Source organism: Azolla caroliniana, unplaced genomic scaffold (genome assembly GCF_043228905.1).
Source record: "Azolla caroliniana isolate FFs.n. ecotype wild unplaced genomic scaffold, voAzoCaro1.0.p SCAF_17, whole genome shotgun sequence".
Taxonomy (NCBI): domain Eukaryota; kingdom Viridiplantae; phylum Streptophyta; class Polypodiopsida; order Salviniales; family Salviniaceae; genus Azolla; species Azolla caroliniana.
The window spans coordinates 6,630,638-6,654,340 of record NW_028230452.1 but is presented as its reverse complement, the minus strand read 5'-3'; the positions used below and the strand labels follow the sequence as shown (position 1 = coordinate 6,654,340).

The 23,703-nt window shown below is 38.8% G+C and overlaps 1 protein-coding gene across 3 annotated transcripts; it reads left to right on the top strand.

The window, feature by feature from the left end:
* The first annotated feature begins 8,633 nt into the window (after positions 1 to 8,633).
* On the top strand, positions 8,634 to 12,650 carry LOC147853018 (PP2A regulatory subunit TAP46-like). 3 transcript variants are annotated; one of them, XM_087333325.1, is made up of 9 exons: positions 8,634 to 8,746; positions 8,845 to 8,982; positions 9,297 to 9,419; positions 9,842 to 9,928; positions 10,104 to 10,208; positions 10,304 to 10,465; positions 12,066 to 12,101; positions 12,178 to 12,240; positions 12,337 to 12,650. In XM_087333325.1, exons 2-9 carry the CDS (start codon positions 8,860 to 8,862, stop codon positions 12,628 to 12,630), a joined length of 993 nt encoding a protein of 330 aa, XP_087189451.1. In that variant the 5' UTR covers positions 8,634 to 8,746; positions 8,845 to 8,859; the 3' UTR covers positions 12,631 to 12,650. The 3 variants fall into 3 exon arrangements, with proteins under 3 accessions (XP_087189451.1, XP_087189455.1, XP_087189452.1); XM_087333329.1 differs by having other exon boundaries at positions 12,340 to 12,649; XM_087333326.1 differs by having other exon boundaries at positions 8,650 to 8,746; positions 8,821 to 8,982.
* The last annotated feature ends 11,053 nt before the right edge of the window (positions 12,651 to 23,703 follow it).

The window sequence follows — 23,703 nt, the reverse complement described above, 5'->3', positions numbered from 1 at the left end:
AGTTGAACTAAGGATTCCTTCTTAGTATTGCTAGAAGGATGTACTGATATTGCAAATAGAAACATTGCCTCCTTGCGTCCTTCTTCACGTAATTGATGGAGTGAAATGATCGAAACTTGATGAGTAGATTCTCAGGGTTGTCGATACCAGACTTCTCTTGTTCTTCAATCTATGTCTGGATTATGTAATTCAAACCAAGGTAATCCCAGGACAATGGGATGCTCTGGACTACTAATTATATTAAATGATACCACACACACAAAACTACCTAGGACAACCTGAATTGGTTCTGACTCTTCTATAATATTCCTGGAAGCAATGGGACGACCATCAATGACTACTAAAGATGTGGGGCGAGGAAGTTTTCTTAAGGATATCTGAGAAGCTTGGGCAAAAATCCGATCCATGAAACAAGAATTGGCTCCGGAATCTAAAAGTGTTAACACGTGTACTGGAGGGGTACTTTTAGTACTAACCTTGACTTGGGCTAAGAACACATTGCTAACTTGCTTAGATGGAATGGAACCACGAATGAGCTGCACAGATCTAGGGTTGTCCAACCAAATGACTCCTATTTTGGCTGGACTCAGTCGTTTAACTCTTCTTCTAATTGACTAAGGATTTCAAATTTGTTTGAGATTCCTGGGCTATCAGTACTATTAATACTATTAGACACTCATAAGGGAATTGACTCGGGTTTAGTACAGGCTACAATTTGATTTACTTGTCTTCTTGGCCTATGGGGATAGTTGATTGTGATATGCCCTGGTCCACTGCAATAAAGACATAATCAATTTACACATCGTCGTTGCTTTTCTTCTTTCGATAACGGGCCACGTCGACGCATGGTGTTGATCTCCATCGGTGTCGGAGTATTTGCCTAAGATACATCTCATGCAAACGGTTTAGTTGCGACTGAGGCGTATGTGGGCTCCGGCCTAGGGTGTGGTATTTGTAATTGACGTTTTGAATGTCGTTCAAAAAGGCGGTTGTCACATCAGACTGCTCGACTGATTGCCTCTGTAAGAGACTTTGGTTCTTCGGGGAAGGTTAAAAGTAAATCTTTGACATTATTTCGCAGGCTGTAGCAAAACTGCTCCATTAGTGCCTGATCATCCTAAGGGATATCTGAGGTGAGTAGACGGAAATCCACCGCGTAGGCAGAGGCTGGACAATTGCCTTGACGCAATCGTCAGATTTTGTTGATCGTCGTCTTGATGTTGTCGGTATTTCCAAAGTAGGCTTTAAACTCGCTAATAAAGTCTTTGAAGTTATTAAGCAAGGGCGATTATTTTTCTAGAAGCTGAGCGAACCATGCCAAGGCTGAGCCGCTAAGCAACGTGCCTATTAGGCCTACTCGGGATATATCAATGGGGTATCGAGAAGGATGCATTTGAATGACTAAACATACCTGATTAAGGAACCCCCTGAATTGCGATCACGTTCCATCGAACTTCACAGGAAGTCCAATCTTGGGCTCTTTATGAAATCCTTGGGGACTTGATCCTTGTTGTTGCAACGCTATGATGGTTTCTTCGAGTTGTTGTACACATAACGCTAACTCCCCATGTTGTTGTTGTGTTTGTTGTTTTTCTAGACCGATTTGTTGAAGATCCCCTAACAATAGTTGGTTTTCTTGTTCCAATGCAACAAAATTTTCTTTTAGACACTATAGCTCGGGAAAAACGGATTGATATTATTGGGCGCTAACCATAGCCATAGTATTGGAAAAAAAGGGGTAAGAGGATGAGGGAAACCGAAAAGAAGACTAGAGGAAGAAATTAGTTCAAACTGTCAAGAATAGTACTAAAACTAAGAGAGAATTAGTACTAGATAAGGGAAGTACTATTAGTACTAAGAGGATGGGACTGCGTAAGACTCTCTCTCTCTCTCTCTCTCTCTCTCTCTCTCTCTCTCTCTCTCGATAATAATAGATGATATATTATAAGAAGAGTAAGTACAAAATAGCTATGAGGCTTAAGACTAGCGTTGAACCAATTTGGTTCGAAATAATGCCTTGTGCCTCCTTTTATAGTGCCCTCAAGAGTAGTCTTGAAGCTTCTAGAATGTTCTAGAGAAATCTAGAATATACATTAATTTTTTATAATAAAACTTAAATGAAAATAATATCCTGAATACATAGTGTAATGGTCAAGAGCTCGACCCAAATAACATAAGGTCATGGGTTCGAGTCTTGCCATATCATGACATTGAGTTCAAGAGCTTCAAGGAGTCATTGATGATTTGCTTGAGGCATATTAAAAATTACTCACAATTTTCAATGTAAAAAATCAAAGGTTATTATGCATCAGAAGTTTGACAACACGTCCTCAAAGTGGAGACTTCTTAATTTGATGGGTTTCAAGATGAGTTCTTTGTCGTATGTGACACAATGAAATTGGAATAGTGGAGAGAGCTTCAAAATGTATATCATTGTGATTATTATTTGAGCTTAGAGAGTAGCGACAAAAGATTAATGTACATGGACTTGGTAAAATCTAAATAGTTATGGGGAGCATGTAAAGAATGGGGTATGATTATTGTGTTGCGGAAGATATGTGTGTTATGTGTATGTGTGAGAGGAAATAGAAAAAGGAATACTCAAGAAGAAGATGTATATTCAAAAGTAGAACAGGAAATACAAAATGTAGCATTACAACGAGTCACAATCGACATAGTATAAAGTAGGAGAATGGTGCTTTATATATAGTCACCCTCTCTCTTCATTAACTAACTACAATAACTACTCTCTCTTGGGGAATGTGAAGACTCATAGTCATGGGGAATATGTAACTCATTAGTTATGTGTTATAAAATATGATTATATGACACATAGTTAATGTGTAGAGAGTAGTGGTGTGACTCTTGACCTTTGAGTAATCATGGATTCTCAAAAGGTGTGTTCACAGGTTGTGTTATGTTGAGCTTGATTCTCAACAGAGCCAAATGCATGAAATATGTTGTTTTCGTACAAGGTATGACAAGTATGAGTATGCTTATACATTTGGGTTGTCAATACTTAGAAAATTTCACAAATTAATGATCCCAAAAGTCCCTACATTTCATAATGATTACTGTGTCTTTATGATGTTTCAATGTTCTTTAGAATTGTTCTAGGAATACATGTAGGGATAAATTGACAACATGGGTTGATCATTGATAATATCTAACACGCCCCCTCAATTGATAACCCATTGAATTGACAATTAGACCAACTCCTAGTCGTCAAAGGTGGTAGTTGTTTTGCACCAAGTGCCTTTGTGAAGATGTCTGCAAAATTCTTTGACGTTTGACAAAACTCAAGCTCCACAGTCTTGTTGTCTATTAGCTCCTACACATAGTGATATTGAATCTCTATGTGTTTAGTACATGCATGAAATATGAGGTTCTTGGCAATGGCCATGCAACTCTGGTTGTCACTCTGTCAATATTGTTGTCGTGTTGTTGTGTCATTTTGACACTCACTTACTCCAAGTCACGAAGAAGTTTGTGATTCTCTTCTTCTAATGCGACAAATTTTTTTGTTAGGAGGTCAAGTTTTGATAGAATACGCATATACTCTTGTTTACTTATAGTCGCCATTGTGATGTGAAGATTTAGCTAGATACTTAAGGAAAAAAAGTGTGTATTCCAGTTCAAATTGTCACAACCGAAGCTTTGAAAACAATGTTGATTTCGAAGAAAAGAAGATAATAACAAAACAAGTAGACAAATACAACAAGAAAACAGGAATTTGTATTACCCAAAGACCAAGATGACAAGGGTGTTGCAGATTGGCGTTGGACGAGAATTGTTCAACACTAAGCAAATATTCAACTTATATAGCATAGATGGGATCACGGATGATCACCACTTGGCATACATGCATGGATGCCATTTGGTGATCATCCATTGTGTATAGTGTTGGATATGAGACCGTCAATGCGGAAACAAAAACAACATAATATGTTTGCGTTTAGAAGTGGAAGGATCGCGCATTCCACTTTTAGATTCCTTCTACAATTATGCAATTTCAGACTATATACAATAACTTATACACCAATATCACATGTTCTTCAAACCAAATAAAATCATCAAATTTTAATAACATTCAACTCTCGGGAATAGTACTGAGACAGAGAAGAAATTAGTATTAAGAGAGGAATATTAGTACTAAGAGGAATAGAGGGTGTAGAACACTTGAGAGAAGGAAAGAGAGAGAGAGAGAGAGAGAGAGAGAGAGAGAGAGAGTGAGTGAGTGAGTGAGAGAGAGTGAGAGTGAGACATTGAGGGAGAGAAAATGATGATGACAACAATATATTATGTGAGAAGAATATACAAGGAAGGCTAGGAGGCTTAAGATTGGCGTTGAACCAATTTGGTTCGAAATAATGGCTTGTGCCTCCTTTTATAGTGTTCTCAGGAGTAGTCCTGAAGCTTCTAGAATGTTCTAGAGAAATTTGGAATATACATTAATTTTCTATAGTAAAACTTAAATAAAAATAATACCCTATGTATTACAATAGATAGTGTAATGGTTAAGAGCTCGACCCATGTAACATAAGGTCATGGGTTTGAGTCTTGCCATATCATGACATCAACAAGTTGTTGAAATGAAATTGAGTGTGGAATGATTAATTATAAGTTTGATGTTTCTAGGAACCAAATGTTATTAAATCAAGAAGTTGGTAGAAATCTATTAAACGTGTAGTCTCTATTGGCATAAAAGGACATCTCCTTCCAATTTGTATCCGTCCGAATGTGAACTCGTTAATAAGTTAGGGCTTAGTATATAAGCAAATACCTAACATTGTAATGAGTGATGACGAGAAGACGATTGTATCTCTGAGAGAAAACAAAGCAATAAGAAGCTTTCCATTAAAGTTCGATCTACTATCTAAGTCTCGTTTCACTGTACTTTCTGTGTGTGTTGTTTTTTGTGCATAAGAGAACAGGTCTGCATACATACATATATATACATACTTTCCAACAGTCTCTAGAATATTTCTGAAGTCAATGAATTTAATAGACCAGATGCAATTTATACAATCACAATCATGTGTGTGTTGTTTTTTGTGCATAAGAGAACAGGTCTGCATACATACATATATATACATACTTTCCAACAGTCTCTAGAATATTTCTGAAGTCAATGAATTTAATAGACCAGATGCAATTTATACAATCACAATCAAACGTTTGGGCATTTGAGACATGTTAAAATTTCTTTGATTCACTATTAGATTAGGAAACTTTTTGGAAAAGAAAGTATGTTAATTAATTCTCAAACGCCACCTCATGCATCTAATGCAGATCTTGACAACTTGCTCCATCCACAACAGATAGACATTAATGTGGGACCGAGGATGACAAAAGCAGTTGAAGCCTGTTGGCAAGGAAACACACAAGAAATAAAGGTTGGGATATTAATTGCCACACATGCATATGACAATGACATGTGGCACCAATTCCGGATTGGTAAAGTATTGGACGTGGTGATGCATGAAAACTAGAATCAGATAAAGTCTACAAAGGTGCATTGGTACAACACTAAAAGCAAGAATGCATTTACAGGCAAGTATACATTGGAGATGATGGAATGCCCAAAGTCAAGAGGAAATAGAAAGCGGAAAAGAAATATTCGTAACACATCAACCCTTGACATGCAAGAGGTGGATATAATTGTGTATGACTTTACACTGACAAAAGCTAGATGTTTAAGGAAGTCAACAATAGACATAATAAAATCGAAATGGCCTACAAGGCTTCTCAGATCGAAGGTGGACAATATCTTTTACACATGATTTGGAGATACAACATTTGCTTTTAGATGAAGACAATGCTTTGATTGATACATCTGATGATGAGTCACCATTGCATACTAGGCTCTATAGTAGTGATTCTTATGAGAGGAATAACTTTTGATTGTATTATTGGCATGAACGGTAATAATATAAGTTTGTAAGAACTCGAATGATATAAAGGTTATTTGTTTTTAAATCAATTGCTCCTTCTGAATATTGTTTGTTATAAAAAACACGACTTGTTAATTTTATGGTAAAAAATATAACATAAATTTGTGACATTTGACATGGTGAGATTTTAAGCTTTTCCGTTGAGTCTTTGAGCACATGTGATACAAGTATCACATGTTTTGTAAGATGGTTAAAAAAACCCTGAAATCAAATGGAATATTCCTTATCATTCCAATTGAGCACGATCCTTCCACTTCTGAACACGAACATGTTACATGTAGATGTTGAAGAACACCAAGTTGAAGATTGATTAGCAGGATGAACAAAATGTTAAGTAGAGAGTTGCAAGACAACAAGATCAACTCAGAGTGAGAGAGATAGAGAGGCACGAATTGTAATTGTATTATTCAAACGTTACAATACAAGGAATGGCCACACTTACAAACTAAGTTTTATACTGCTTGAGTTAGGGCAACTGCCCTTTGATCATATTATAAATATGTCCTAGTTTGTCAAAATGAGACAATGTGAATACATCCAGTATCTACATGTATTAGACATATAGAGCCACATAGCTCTAAATAAGAAAGAAAGAAATATTTTTTAATTGAAATAAGGTAGTGTGATGGATAGAGTATAAGAATCTTGTATAGAGGTTACAAGTTTGCATCTTGATATTCACATTTTGTGACAATTGAAAATTGCAACAAATGAAGTGTGATGTGGAGAGCGTTATGGAGATTAAGGCTTGAGGTTTGCGATAATTGAAAATTGCAACAAATGAAGTGTGACATGGAGAGCAATATGGAGATTAAGGCTTGAGGTTTGCACAATTGTCTTGACGAAAGTAGAATACTATGCAACCAACAAAGTGTGCAAGGAACCACTTTGCCTTTCTTGTCTTGAGACTCACTTAGGGAGTGGAACTAGTTCATTGATGGATCCACATAGTTAGTAAGATTTCTTTGTGCCAACTTGCCTTTGCTAGGAGATAGTACACATTGAGAGTGGGTGGAAAAGCTAGTTAGTTGACCTAGTGTGAACCTTTTTTCTCTCCTTATAAAAGCTAGGTTTAAGAAGGCCCGTTTGGTGGTTGTCTTGGTTCAAGTGCATAATAAAAGTATAAATGTGTAGTAGTTTTACCACTAGATTTTGTTGCTTTATTTCCTTGACTCTCTCTTATCTGTGCTAGTCACTGCTTAGTTTCCTTGTTTAGTTTTGGCATTGCGCAAAAACCTCATAGCTCCATTGCACTTGATGGCTCTATTGAGCACCACTAAGTCCAACAATGATATGGAACCAAGCTCCAACAAATGTAAGGGATTTATAAAATATTGGCATTGTGGTAAACACAATTATTCATACCCACCTAAATTATACTCTTTCTATAGTGTTAAATAGAGCCATAACTCTCACTCTATTTTATCATTAGAAATAATCGTGTTCAAATTTATGGTTAAGATAGAGGTTTCAAAACTTTTCAATCCTGTGAGTAGGCTAGAATGCTCCATATTGTTGGGATTTGCACTATGGTGGAGTTTGGAGAAGAAAGCTTGGATACCAGGAGACCTGGGTAGGTTGAAGGCATTTTGTGTGCAAAGAAATAAATGCATTGTACAACCAACCAGGGATTTACAAATTTGGTGTTCGAATAGGCTGAGTGACATTTGGCGCACCATAACCTCTATCATGCTATGGAACATTTGGAAATCTAGATGCAAAGTAGGTCTCATGGGAGAAGAAAGTCGACCAAAGGAGACAATCACTGCTCTATTGTATGATTTGATTACGAATATACAAGCTCAATATGAAGAGTTGGAAGGATCTTCAGACATGGTGGAAGCTCCAAGACTTTCCTTTCAAAAATCATGGTCAGATTTGCCCTTGGTGGATTATGTAGATGGCATGCCAAAATGGTTATTTCCACCTTGGAAGCCCACCGAGGAAGGTACATGGTATATTTTTTGAAATTTTACATACTGCAAGATGATAAACACATATTGAGGTCATGTGATTGAATGTCTATGATTACATTTCTGTGGCAGATATTATTCCTTTCTCCTACATTAAAGCCTTTACATATTTAATTTCCAAACAAAATGCTCAAAAATAGGAGATTGCCTACGATGAATGTTAGTTGATAATAATTATACTAGTGATAGGGATTTCCAAATGCATCTTTGCCAAATGTGGGGTAGTATTAGAAGTACTTTGCTTATCACAACCATCACATGGACCAACCTATTGTGTTGACGATTAACCATCAACAAATATCTGATTACCACTTGAACGTTGTTAAGAGAACGATTGTTGCAACAACGAAAGTTACAAGAAGATCAATGTGTAGATAACTATGGATGGCGTGTAGCGATGAACGGATTGCAATCGACGAGGAGCTAGGGGGGGTTTCCATAAAGCAATCTCCTTATGTATGTTGAGGGTCTAGTGTGACCCTTAGATCTAAGAACTAATAATAGCTCTACGAGGAAGAAATGGGGGGCACTTTTGATATTAATAAGAAATACGAGGATAGAGGGCATTTTTTGAGAATTCTGTACGTAGATACATATGTACACCTCCTCATATCATCGTCATCATCATCATAATATTAATACATACATACATACATACATACATACATACATACATACATTATACATACATACATACATACATACATACATACATACATACCAGGAGAGAGAGGGGGCTACATACGTATATTATCTGTGGGTTGTACAGTACGAACGCATTTGGAGTATGCGCGCAGATCGCCATTGATTCTTCATCAGGTATGTGTGTGTCTGTAAGCTTATGCCTGTTTGAATACGGTTCTTTGCCTCTGAGAGAAAGAGAGATTCGCAAGATTTTGTTTTGGCATCCGGAACAGATTGACCCTTTCGCCATGGATAGCCAGAAGAATGGTTCAGATCAAGACCAAGAGGAGCTTCAGTTCACTCCCTTGAAGTTGCTCTTCGATAAGGCTTCACGACTGTATTCGCGTGCTGAAGACTCGCAAATTACCTCTGTGAGTTGAACAACCGCACCCTGCTTTTCTCTCAGGAAAGAATATGCATGCATGCATGCATGCATGTGTGTGTGTGTGTAACCAGGTGTAAATATGTTAATGTGAGTGCATGCATGTATATGCATGACTTGAGTGCATTTCACAATCTTTGAGCCCTGTGCTTACACCTTTGTGTGTGTATGTTAAAGAGAAAACAGATTTTTTCCGAATTTCACAATCTTTGAGCCCTGTGCTTACACCTTTGTGTTTGTATGTGTATATAACTATTTGTGTGTGTATGCTGCCTTACAAATTGTATTGTCTTATTATTGAAGGATGAAGCAAAGAAAGGCTGTGAAATTCTTGCACAATGTGAAGCTTTGATAGATAAACTTGGACTTTTCTCTCCCAATGAGCAAAAGGATGACGTGAGTACTGGTAACCTGAAATATTTACTGGTGAGTGTTTTTTTAGCTCAATTTTCCCATTCTTTTTCATGCATGAATTAAGAAAATGCCACATATATGGACATTCAAAAGAAAATTTATTTTATGTGTTGTTAATGGAGATCATTCCTATTGGCTTTTTAGTCATTGAGAACATATTTTCCCCTTACAGTCTTGTGTGTATGTATGTGCTTGCACTATGAAAACAAGGTTAGATGCTAGACATCCAATATCAATCTAAATTTTAGATCTCATGGATTTGTATGCCTAAATTCATATGTGAAATTATAATCCTTTGTGCTTTTTGGTCTTTCCAGAGAAGAAACAGGAAATTGGAAACTTGTTAACTATGAATGTGAAATATGAAATTAACCAAATGAAATACTTCTGATGATTCTTCTGTAGACTTAGACTGATTATTTAGTTCTGGACAGGTTCCATATTTTATGGCTGAGCTCAGTGAAAAGGTTCAAACCTCAGATCGTTTTCAAGCATTGAGGTCAGCAAAATCATATTTAAAGGTGATTCGTTTTCTAAAAGAATTGATATTTAATTTTCTTCTTCTTGTACTATGAGTTATATGAATGAGATCAGCAAAATTACATGTAAAGATGATTATTTTACTAGAATAGTTTGTTGTTTTAAAGTTAGTCCCTTTTATTTGTAAGTCATATTAACAGTGTTTTGTATGGCCAGACCTTCATATCTTCATGTGAAAGGTTAGAGCTTTTACCAGATGTAGAAATGCAAGGGTTCAATGAAGCAACTCCTATCACAGCAGAAGTGAGGCGAGCAACAAAAGTGAGACTTTATTTTATGGTTTTGGTGTGATTCAGTATGTTTCAAGCGGTTTTTTCTACTGTTCTTTATGTCAAATGGTTTTCTTTATATGTCAGATTGCACGGTTCAAGCGTGCAAAAACAGCTGAGAAAAAGCTGCAAGACATTAGAGAAAGGAGAGAGAGACGAGAGCGTTCAAGAGGAGCAGCTGCAAAAGGTTCAATAGTTGATTATGAAGATGATGACATAAGTGATGAATTTGAGGAGGATGAAAGAGAGGTGTGTACTTTTTCTTGATATGAATTTTTTTGTCTTCGTATCACTAGTCATAAAGAGTTTTAGAGGTTAAAAATATTTTTAAATCATTATGATTAAGTTTGAACATTGAATATAAAAGCAATCAAGAAGAGGCTGAGAGGAGAGAAAACACAAGAAGACCACCAGCTTTCTTACATATATTTGAGGAGATGATTTTAGTACGCAATCAACTCTTAGTTAACAGTGTGGGTTTTTAGAGCGTGAAATGATGAAAATCTTGGGAGATGCAAGGAATGACACGTGTGAGTAGCAATATTTATTAAGGGGGTACATGTGGTAGTAATGACAATGCCATCATTTTGAGCAGTAACCCGTTAATACAATACATATTTTCTGCAAGACATGCAGTCGAGAACATGTCAAATGAAATGGATGGGACAGTTGTATGCATACTGTTGCAGATCTTTGACGATGTAGAACACTTAAGATCAATATCAAGGCATCATTATGTGAGTGAGGAATGCAGCTCCAAGAACTTGGAACTATTGCAGTATCATTTTACCGTGCGTGATAAGGGGTTTGGAACAAGGAGAACTAACACATTCTTTGTGTGTTTCATAAAACAATGTGATTTTTTGTCAATTGAACAATGTTCTCTCCTTTTCTAATGAATGATTTAAAATGGTTTGCAACCACAGATTTACCTCCTGTAGCCAGCACCAATTCAGCATTTAGGTTGTATGAGAAAGGCCAAATATCTCTTTCACAGGAATGAGAAAGACATGGGTATTGTAGCATCAACATTCTTTATATAACAATGTAGAGATGGTTCCCATCCAGGTAATTAAAGCCTCCCATTATATATAAAATCGAAGGTTGTTTCAGTTTACTAGAAATCCTCCATCTAGTGTTATAATATAGTGCAAGCTTTTGCCAAAATTGCTTCATAGGTTCCCAAGTCAGCAATGTCATAATAGGAACAGTCTTAAGACAGTTTATTAATTGATGTTCCCTAAGTGGTTACTGTAAAATAATTGAACATTGCAACATTTGAAGAGAAGGTAGCAGCGTAAAGAAAAACTATTAAAGACACCCCAAATTCAAAAAGAGTCTCTGTAAGGGGGATATCACAAGAGGATTGGTGCCACTCTGAGAGATGCAAATGCTTGATATATTTACCAGGGACTGAGACGTCTCTATCCTGTCCTGTATATCCCAACCTCGAATTTCCCTGGTGCAATGGGGCTATGTTCTGAGCAAAGGACTATGAGCGAGCAATTTCAACATCTTGAGCTGTATCCTAGGGTCTCAGATCTCTCTATTCCATTGCATACATAACAATCTCAAGTTTTCCATGTGTCATGTGCATTTATTCTTCACTGCTAGGAATATTGCTGACTCACTCCTACACTTATTCAAATAACAATGCATAGCCCAAGGCTCTTACAATATTTGATTTGGGATTATAATTTTGATGGGAAACCTACACTTCGACATTGAAAATCTGATACTAGACACTTCTTAAGGGCACGGAATTCTAATGCCGTATCTCTGAATAATTGATCATAAAGATTACTTTGACCACATACTCAGATTTAAACAATTGGATCTATGGTTTCAGGCATGGTTGTCGCAGATATCTCTGTCTTTATGTAAGGTGAGTTATTTCATTCACTTCTAATTGGTATCAAGGGGTTTTATGACCTCAGATATGAAGTTTATGCTTTATGCAGGCACTGGATCTTGTAGACATGCTGAAATTGGAAGAAGAGTTGCTGAAGGTCAAAGACAGTGAGGTATGAGTTGCAGTACTAATATATATATATATATATATATATGTTAATGGTCTTAGTTCTCCTTCTATGGGTGTATTGAGGGATTATTTTCTGTAGCAGAATGGTGAAGGATTATTGACTAGGGAAATGCTTGATGCAAGGACTTCTAAAGCTGAGTCATGGCATAAAAATACAGCTATGAGAGCAAAAATCACGAGACCTCCCCAGCCAATAACATGTCCAACATTTGCTCAAGATGTAATTGAAGGAAGGGCAAGTGTAACTCAAAAACATGAACATAACCTTCTGCCCATGTTTGGTCCACTCAGTCTTGTTGGGCAGCCTGTCACAACAGAAAGGCAAAGAATTGCTGGACAAGTTTTCCAACCAAGTCACAGGTTGGTTGTATAGATTTATGGGAAATTTATAAAAATATATTTCTGATTCTCTGATATCAAAAACATTGCTTAATCTTTCTCAAAATTGTAAGTAATTTTTCAAAAACCAGTTTTCTAATCTCATGCAAAAGGGATTAGAGATCGTTTGCATTTCTTTCGATCTCAGCTGATTGTAATGCTTTGGTGTATCAACTTTTGGTTTCCTTTGCCATAAAGGCATTCTTTGAACGTTTCTGTTTTCTTTCCTTTTATCATTAAAGGCAGTCGATTATAATATATACAATAAGATACAATCAGGTAAAGCACAAGGTGACAAACCAACGCAGATGGAAAAACAAATACACTGTTAACAGCCCTTCTCTCTCTGCTAAGAAGTAAAAAAATAGGAACAAGTAACTCCAAAAGATGTGAGATAACCAAAACACACTAAGGGAAACCTAGAAAGGCCGTGCTATCAAAAATTGTAGAGAAAAGGGCTGAGGATAAACATTTCCATCTAGAGGGATGTGCTCCCCAGCCGGGATGGGGTATAAAAATAGTAGAACAAATGAAAAAGTAAAAGTAAAAGTTAAAATGAAAAACTAAGCTTGTTTCCTAGATTTAACTGTTTTAGTCTTCCATGAGTTTGGCTCATAGTGAGGGGATACCAAAGCGACATGTTCTTATGTTTCTGGGACATCGTGGCAACTGAGATAAGATATTCTCTTTCTCTGCTCAATATTCAGCCACCTTCATTCCCCATTTTGGATGTGCGTGAGCATGTGTGCATCATTACCTGTCTCACGCTCTTAGACATGGTATCCATGTGAACTTAGGCATTGGTTTGTCACCATTGGTATCGTTTTCAATATTGATTATTATGCAGCTGCGATATTACCCAAATATAGATCTCTGTGTGAATGTTTTCCATTTCATGTGGAGGACCTTAATGTGGCTGAGTAAATTATGAACTCATGTTCTCCTGTCTCTTTCTGTCCCTTTCTTTTCTTCTATGTGCACATCTAGATATTCTTCAATATCTCATCTTGCAAATCATTTCCATATGTTGGACCCAGCTAGTGAAGAAATTATATTCTGTGGTTTTTCTGTGGTAAGTGCATTCACTTTCCTTGTGGGTTTGGGGAGCTTATTTTGAGGCATTGTTCTTGCTTCAAAATATGCGTGTCATTTAATTGAAGAACATACAAATCTATTAGCCTTCCGTCAGTTTCTTGAAGCATTACAAAATATGGGGTTGTGTTCTTAACTGCAAATTAAGGTGTAGAAATTTCATTTGTATTTTCTCTTTATTATTCCATGGGCTTGCTGAAATACTGCTGGGCCAATTCTCAGCTCCATAAACCATAGTTTGCATCTCGTGTACATCAAATGCTTCTGCCCTAATTTCTCATGTTTGTGTTGTGTTCAAGTGGCATATGTCTCATGTTCAGAGTATTGGGTTATGCCGGCTTCCATCCTCCTATTTAGACACCTGTTTCAATTGTGTTGGCTAGGTATGTCAACTCCAATGTATTTGGAACTGTGAACCACTCCATTTGCTTCCTCTTCGTAGTACAGTGCAGTACTGGATACTGACTTTCAGATTTGACGGTGCTTACCACCTTGAATTTGTTCCTAGCCATGTGACTGCTAGGCAACTATGTTCCATAAGGCTTTTGCTATCTCAGCTGAGAATATGCCGAAAATACATTGCCTGCATAAATTACAAGCAATAATACGAAATGTCCAATGGCTTGGTTTTCTTCAAGTTCTCCTAAAGCTTCCTTGATTAACTCTTCTAGTTGGTCAATACATAGATATTAGACTGAATAGAGTAGGTGATTGTGGGCATCCTTGTTTCACTTCCTTGATGCTCATGAACTGTGCAGAAGTCCTTTGTTTGTTTTCAACCTGCATCTTGCTTGCTGGTATAATTGCACCACTGTTGCTCTCCTGCTTTCATGCATTCTGGTATAACCGTTCTTTCGAAACTCTCTTAACTTTGCCATTGGGATTATGTTGAAAGCCTCTTGAAATCGACAAAATAACAGTTCAATTGTTGTTCTCTAAGCCAACTCTCCTTCATTATACCTGCAGACCAAATAGTGCGGTGTCTTGGCTGGAAAACTTCTTGTCTCAAAGATCTCTTGCTGTGTCTTTTAGCCTATTCATTGTCTTGATGTTCATTAGTACTGCCTAAAACTTTAGCAATAGAGGATCCCACCAAAATCATGCTATAGTTGGTGAGCTAATTTCTATTCCTATTCTTTGTACCGTGTCAACTTATCAATCTTGAGGAAGGCCTGGTGATGTTGGCTGATTTAATAATCCAACTGTCCATTCTTTATCCATTGGACCACTCTATTTAGCATTTCTGAGCAACGGCGAAGTGTACTGGAGCCTTGCCATTCTGAAGTTTTTTCATTCTTTTCATTAACTCATATTCAAAAGCTTCCTTGAGCATTAAGGGAAACACGTTGGCCATGGATCTTTCGTCCTTCACATAAAATTGTTCTGCATAGATCAAGATCTCAGCTGAGCAGTGTCCCTTTACTTTCATCTGCTAGTCATTGATTACTCACCATACCTTTTTGGGATAGGCAATGTGGTGGTGCATGAGGGATTCCTATAATGTGTTAAGTGTAAGTAATTATATTTTTCCACTTCATCCTACTAGACATATCTGAGGAATGCATAATAGTGACTTCCATATATCATGAGTTCATCCAAATTTTGTAACATATTCACAGCATCATATTTGACCAGACATAATTGATGACACTAGCTCCCTTGCTGGCTATATTGCATGTCTAATTGTTTGAATGACTGATTCCTGTTCCATTAAGCCTATTGAGTCTATATTTGTAAATAGCCCTAAGTTCATATAAGTATAAATATGACTTAGGGAAATCGCTATAGAAAGTGTGTGAGAGTGTTGTTGTTTATATCGATGTAACTGTTGTACAGAGAGAGAGAGGGGGAGAGTGTGAGATACAGAGAGATACTCGGTTGTAACTGTCGGTTGGCGAAGATACAAAGCTCGAGGTCGTTTCCTTTGAGGCTCTGATTGTACCTTTCTCCTATAGTAATAGTTGGAGTCTATGGGCTCCCATGGTTTTTTTCCTTATTTCGGGTTTTCCACGTAAGCATCTTGTGTATTTCCTTTGTGTACTCTCCACTTCCCATTTTTGTGGGTCATTCCCATTCCTGTGATTCAAGGCTCGGTTGTGGCCGAGCAATATTCCGCGTCTATTCTCTTCAGATTCTTGGGTTTTATTAGGTTTTCTAAATATTTATCTAATATACTATACTCATGTGATTCACGATTTTTCAATCTATCTATTCCAATCTACTATTAGGGTTCTAAGGGTTGATTAATCTAATATAATACACTCGTGAAATTCGTGAGGTTTTCTACATCTCTTTCTTACAACCTATTCGTATTCTTATTAGCCTTAAAATTCTCCTCGTCCTAGTCCATAACCTCAGCAGTTTCCACCCACTCATGCAATGATCTGGCACCGAAAGGCACAACAGCGGTGATGTGGCAGACATGATCCAGAAGCTGCCGACGGAGTACACGTTACTCATTGTATTCCATATGGTTTTGGTATGGTTGGATCTTCGTATGACCACAACGAAACAAATGGTGAAGGATTTCACGGAGTTGACCACAACGATGTCGCGAAAATACGACGAGGATACGTGAACTTTGAGGCAAGACCCCGGGGCCTCCGACTGGAAGATATCAAATTCGTATGTTTATATTAAACAATTAATGGAAAATGAGCAACATTGACAAATTTCATTAATAAATAGAAAAGAAAAATTACAATCAATCCCAAGATTGGGATTACAAAAGTTTTATCTTAAGGAGATTACTAGAATAATAGATTAGAAGAAACTAAATATGGATTCAATAGAAATTTAGGGTTTTTGGCTTTGATAAGAGATTTTAGATTTTGAGAGATATCGCTTCCATAGGGAAAATTAGGGTTTTTGAGTGTTATGGCTTCTGTAGGGAAAATTAGGGTTTTTGGCTTCTGTATGGAAAATTAGGGTTTATGCGTGATCTTGCTTCCGTATGGAAAATTATGGTTTATGAGTGTTGTGGCTTCGATAAGATAAGAGAGCTGAGAAGGAAAAGAAAAGAAAAATTATGGAGAGAGAGTATGAGTAAAAAAAAAAATGGAAAATTATATTGAGTTCTCCCGTTGATCATATGCATCTCCACTTTTTGTTGCATGGCCTCTAATTTTAGTTGCATAGCTTTTTCTTTTAGTTGCCTGGCATTTCCTTTTATTTACATCTATTTTTAGTTGCACGCCTTTTTCTTTTAGTTGCATGCGACCGTTCACACGACCTTTACTTTAGTTTTCTCCACTTCACTTTAATTAGCCACATGATCCTATCATCTGTTCGTCTCGATCGTCGCCGGTTGTCGGATCCGCCCGGTCTCCAACACTATCCAATTGCCGATTTCGTCGGTTCCGATTTGCTTACTGACCGGTTCTGATTTGCTTACCGACCAATTCTGGATTGCTTACCAGCCGATTTCGATTTGCTTCCCAACCGGTTCCAGTTTGCTTATTGACCAGTTCTAGTTTGCTTTCCGCCCGGTTCCGGATTGCTTAATGGCCAGTTCCGGATTGCTACCGGTCGGTTCCGGATTGCTTTCCGCTCGATTCCGGTTTGCTTACCGGCCGGTTCTGGATCGCTTACCAATCGGTTCTGGATCGCTTACCAACCGGTTCCGGTTTTGCTTACTGGCCAGTTTCCGGTTTTTGGGAACTTGGCCACCATCATCCATCAAGACAAGGTGGCCAAAGTGTTTTTAGCACAAATGAAAATGAGGGATCTCAATGTGCTTATATAGCCAGGGCCTTAAATTTCCTATCTATGTGGGATACCTCAAAATTGTATTTTCTCTATCTTCTCAAGCTTCATCTCCACCTAACTTGATATGTAGTTCTCTATTTTGTATGTAGTAAAATATGTTTTGAAGCTCTTGAGGACATCCATATTTCTATAACAAGCTACTAATCTAATCTAAAATAAATTTTTCATTATTTTTTACATAGTGTGTGAAGATTCACATGACAACGAGTTTGTGGAGAATAGTGGTCTTTTATAGTATGGACCAAGTGGACAATCCTGATGGGAGTGCCCAAATCAAGACGAGGAGGTAGGGGCAAAGCATATCGCAAATACAGAGAGGATTCAAACTGCCCCTCGTGAGCCTATTCCTCCCTTCCCTGGTGAACCTAGGGAGCTTATAGAACTGGATAATGAGCTTCTCGAGGACCCCACAGTAGCTAGCCTATCTGGAGTGGATGTCGATGCACAAAAATTTGATGACAACTCTCAAAAGGAAGATAAAGAGAATGATGAAGATAATCTTATAGGCATGTAATGAATTGTAATTTATATGACAATTTTGTTTTTTATCCCAAACATTATAATTAAAGTTTTGTTATCCAAGCAATTGGATTATTGTAAGGTTGTAATTATTTATTCCTTCGCAAATGTGGTATTAATACCAAACGTATTATCCTTTAGAAAAGGGACCACATTACGTTGGGATGTTAATAAGTGAACAATGTAATTTAAGTTTCATGTTCTTACATATTTACCATTTTAATCAAATGTTCAATTGATCTAGTTATTAAGTTTCTCTCTTTTCTTTGGAGCTCACAAAAGTTTATGAATATTGAATAAACAATTGTTTGAACCGAATATTAAGCTTTTTGTTGTATATAATTAATGTTTACATTTAAGAGACACCTTACATTTGGAATGTTAGATTATGTTTTAACCTTGATTGTTTTCACTTGTTGCTACACTTTATCCTTTTTTTATATAACATTACTTTTGGGATGTTACATTTAAGGTTTTTATCTTAGCTTTATTGTTTGAATGATTTTAATTACGAAATTGTCATGAGTGTCCAAGAGTGTCATGATATTTTAGATGAAATTTTTGTCTTTATCATCCATAAGTTTGAGATGCATTGACTTTTCATTTGTTATACGTATTACATCCTTACTGTGTAAAACATAAATCACAATTCCGTCCTAACTAATGGGAAAGTAGCTTCATTTTGAAAAAAAGAAAAAAACATAAATCACAAACTATGGATGTCACTTCCACTTCTATAACCTACACCTCGTCCTGATGGTTAAACCTGGAGATCCATTGCTTGAGATCACACTAAGTTTTCAAAAAACTTTCTAAATTTAGTATTAGAGGTTTGAAACTATATCAATACGTCAAGTGAGACAACCATTTACATATTCTAGAATTTAATTAAAGTTTGTCTTAGAGATAATCAACTTTAGAAATTAGCAAAAATATACCTATTTCGAGTATTGTAATTGTTAAATTTTAATAATTTATCGGGTTCTATATGGGTTGAAGAACATGTGATATTGGTGTATCAAGTTTCTATATATTGCCTAAAATTGCACATTTATGAAAGGAATCTAATTATGGAATGCCCGATCCTTCCACTTCTGAACGCAAACGTGTTAAATTCATTAAATGTGAATGTGGCAACAAAGCGGAGAAGGCAAAGGTCGACAATGCAAAGGTCGGCGAGCGAAAGCTTGACGACCTAAAGCTCAATGAAAAAAGCTCAACGAGCCTTTGACAGTTCAAGGGTTCTCCATCCAAGGTGAACCTTTATACTCCTCTCCCCTTTGAACTCCCTAGTCCAAGACCCCCATGGTCCTGCTGTCGCGAAAATACGACGAGGATACGTGAACGTTGAGGCAAGACCTCGGGGCCTTTGACTAGAGGATATCAAATTCGTGTATTATGTACTAAGAATTAACCGAAATGAGAAAGCTTAACAAATTTCATTAACAAGTAGAAAGAAAGATTACAATTAATCCCAAGATTGGGATTACAAAAAGTTTGCTAATGGAGATGGCTAGAGTAATAGATTAGAGGAAATTAAGATATGAATTCTCTAGAAAATTAGGGTTTTTGGTTTTGATAAGAGATTATGGTTTTATGAGTTGAATAACTTCCGTATGGAAATTTAGGGTTATGAGTAAGATATGGCTTCTGTAAGGAAATTAGGGTTTACTTGAGAGATATGGCTTCCGTAAGGAAATTAGGGTTTACTTGAGAGATATGGCTTCGATAAGAAAATTAGGGTTTTCTTGAGAGATATGGCTTCGATAAGATAGGGGAGCCTAGAAGGAAAAGAAAAACAATATAATATATGGACAGAGCCCGAGTGTAGGAAAAAAAAATGGAATTTTATATGGAGTTCTCCCTTGATCATCTGCATGTCCACTTTTCGTTGCATGGCCTCTACTTTTAGTTGCTTAGCTTTTTCTTTTAGTTGCATGACTTTTTCGTTTAGTTGCATGTGACCGTCCACATGACCTTTACTTATTGCATGCACTCCAACTTTAGTTGCTTGCGTCCACATGGCCTTTACTTTAGTTCTCTTCACTTTACTTTAGTTTGTTGCATGATCCAATCTTCCGTCCGTCTGCGTCCAACCTCGTTCGGTAGCCGGTTCCGCCCAATCGCCGAATCCCTCGCCGGCCAGTTCCATTTTGCTTGCCGACCGGTTCCGGTTCCAGTTTGCTTGTCGGCTGTGGTTCCGGTTTTGCTTACCGGCCGGTTTCCAGATTCCGGTTTTGATTACCGGCCGGTTTTCGATTTTGCTTGCTCCGGCTGGTTCCAGTTCCGGTTTGCCGAAGTCGAAGTCGAAGGCTACACTGATTCCGACTATGCCGGAAATGCAGATAATCAGAAATCGGCATCAGGCTACATCTTCACCTATGGCGGCGGGGTGATATCATGGAGGCCGAAACTTCAAGAGTGCACGGCTTTGTCTACCACAGAAGTTGAGTACATAGCAGTATCAGAAGCATCGAAGGAAGTGATCTGGCTGCACCGACAGACTGCCGACTTCGGAATTGCAAGCCGAAACGACCTACCAGCGCCGACCATCTATTGCAACTCATAGAGCGCAATACACCTCATCAACAATCCCATCTATCAAGCAAAGATGAAGCACATTGAGGTGCGGTATCATCATATCAGGGAGCTTGTAAACGAAAAGAAACTCGAAGTCCAGAAGATCGACACCGAGGTGAACATCGCCGATTGCCTGACGAAGCCACTCCCATATCTACGCTTCGGAGCACTAAGGATGAAAATGTGGCTATGACAAGCGACCGAGCAAAAGAAAGTCGAACGAGGAGCAGAAGGTAAGATCTGATCGGAACAATAACCACACGTCCTATACATCTGCCCACTCAGTTGCATGCTGACAAACTTGTAACATATAAACTTAGATCAATTTTGTAATCTAGGCTTACGGGGGATATAGTCCCAAACACTTGTACATGCAAGAAAGAGTAGTCCTTTTACAGGGGATTTTGTTGGCATAAAAGGACGCTCCTTCCAAGTTGTATCCGTCCGAGTGTCAACTCGTCAATAAGTTAGGGCTTAGTATATAAGCAAATACTTAACATTGTATACAAACACGAGTCACAGAGAAACGAAGGGTATGTGCATTGTATCTCAAAGAGAGAGTGAGAACGAAGCAATAAAGCTTTCCATTAGAGCTTGCATTTTGTAAGTCCACGCCTATTCTATTTTCTGCCTCCGTTGTTTGTTGTTCAGGACCGACAACAGATCCATATACGTTTCCGCAAATCGCACCCGATATGACACTCCTGGCGTCTTCCCACCTTGCTCGCACTCCTCGACCCAACGGGTTAGCGCTCCTCGACCTTCTTGGTTGGCTCGTCTGCTCATCAAGCCCATCTCAGCTCCTTCGTGTTGGGAGACAGGTCCCTCCGGATGGGAAAGGAGAAGAACAGTGTTGATGAACAAACTTGGCCGAGGCCGAAACCGTATGACGAGTACCCGGCTACGGAGAGCCGGATGGTGCAGACCCGGTGAAGACCGGATGAGGAGTACCCGGCTACAGAGAGCCGGATGGTGCAGACCCGGTGAAGACCAGATGAGGAGTACCCGGCTACGGAGAGTCGGATGGTGTAGACCCGGTGAAGACCAGATGAGGAGTACCCGGCTACGGAGAGCCGGATGGTGCAGACCCGGTGAAGACCAAATGAGGAGTACCCGGCTACGGAGAGCCGGATGGTGCAAACCCGGTGAAGACCGGATGAGGAGTACCCGGCCACGGAGAGCCGGATGGTGCAGACCCGGTGAAGACCGGATGAGGAGTACCCGGCCACGGAGAGCCGGATGGTGCAGACCCGGTGAAGACCGGATGAGGAGTACCCGGCTACGGAGAGCCAGATGGTGCAAACCCAGTGAGAAGTGCTCACCGGATGAAGAGACATATTTGTAAATATGTTTCTGAGAGTCCATCGAGGCTATATTTGTAAATAGCCGAAAAGTCATATTAGTATAAATATGACTTAGGGCAAACTTTTAGATTACTGTTGTTGTGTTCATTCTTGTTGGTGCAAGGAGAGAGATAGCGTGAAACCGTGTACAGAGAGAGAGAGAGAGAGAGGTCGTTGCCTCTGTTGTAACCGCCGCCTGTGGCGAGGATCGTGAGCACGAGGTCGTTGCCTCCGTGAACTCACTGTTGTACATTCTAGCATAGTGATAGTTTGCAGCCTGTGGGCTGCCGTGGTTTTTCCCTTAGTTTGGGTTTTCCACGTAAACATCCTGCGTACTCGTCTCTTTTTCGTGTCATTCATTATTTCCTATTTTCTGTGTATGATTCTAAGCTCGGTTGTGGCCGAGCGTTGCGTATAGGGAGCATGCAGTTCCTGCCACTTCGTTACTATGACTTCGGCGCTTCACGACCAGTCGGTTCCTCCATGTCGGCGTTGACTTCTGTTACCCTCTCATCGTTTGGCCTTCTGTTGATTCAACTTCTTCGAATCGGATGCCTCTGTTTTGTTCTAACTCTTGTCCGAATTGGCTATCTCCAATTCGTCCTCAATATTCAAGCCCTTATCACATCAAACCATGTCCCGGTCTTGGCCTTCTTCTTCCGGTCAACTTTGTCCTTCTGGACTCTACCGTTGTCACCTCTTGTTCCGACTTTTTTGTATGTGCAGACTTCTTTAGTCAACTCGGCTCCCTTTTTCTTCTTGTCTCCCCCACTGTCGGCCTTCTCCTCCTTCCCGACTACTTCTCCGATGCCTTTACCCGTCTCTCTGAATCTTGTTCCGGTTCTCCCCCTCAAGTGTGGCATGTCGAGATGTTGTAGCCCAAGCATCTCCAAAACATGTTGCAACTTGTCCAATCTGAGTGGCTTGGTGAAGATGTTAGGAGCCTGTCGATCCGCATGAACATACCGGAGTTCGACCTCACCACTCAGGACCCGCTCGTGCACAAAGTGGTAATGCACTTCTATGTGCTTTGTTTGAGCATGGAATATAGGGTTCTTGGCCAAATGCATGCTACTCATGTTGTCACAATAGATCGGGATCGAAGTCGGTACTTCGATCCGGAGGTCTTGCATTAGCCGCCGAAGCCAAATGCCTTCACAAGTAGCGACGATAACGCCCCAATACTCAGCCTTAGTGCTCGATAGAGCCACTATTAGTTGCTTCTTGCTGCTGCATGCAACATTCGCGCTCCCGAGAGAAAACATGAAACCGGAGGTGGACCGACAATTTGACGCATCACCGGCCCAATCGGCATCTGTATAACCGACTAGCTTTTCGGTTATACCGTGTCGGTATAACAGTCCCTGATCCTTAGTGCTGCTCACATATCTCAAGAGTCAATGCACGCACTGAAGGTGCTCGATGGTCGGCCTCTGTCTGAATTGATTGATCACTCTGACCAAACAACTGATGTCGAGTCGGGTTATTGTTAAATAGATAAAGCTTCCAACAATTTGTCAGAACCGTTTCTCATTGCAAGCCGGTCATGCCAAACTTATATAGCATATTCAGCACATAGTGTCGTTGAGATAGCAATATGCCATCGGGGGTATGGATCACTTAGATCCTGAGGAAGTAATGAAGTTCCCCCAAGTCCTTCATTTCGAATGTGTTCGACAGTTGGGACTTCATTTGGCCAATTTTTGTGAGGTCGGGCCCAATAACAACCAAATCGTCGACATATAACAAAATGCATACCAAACCTT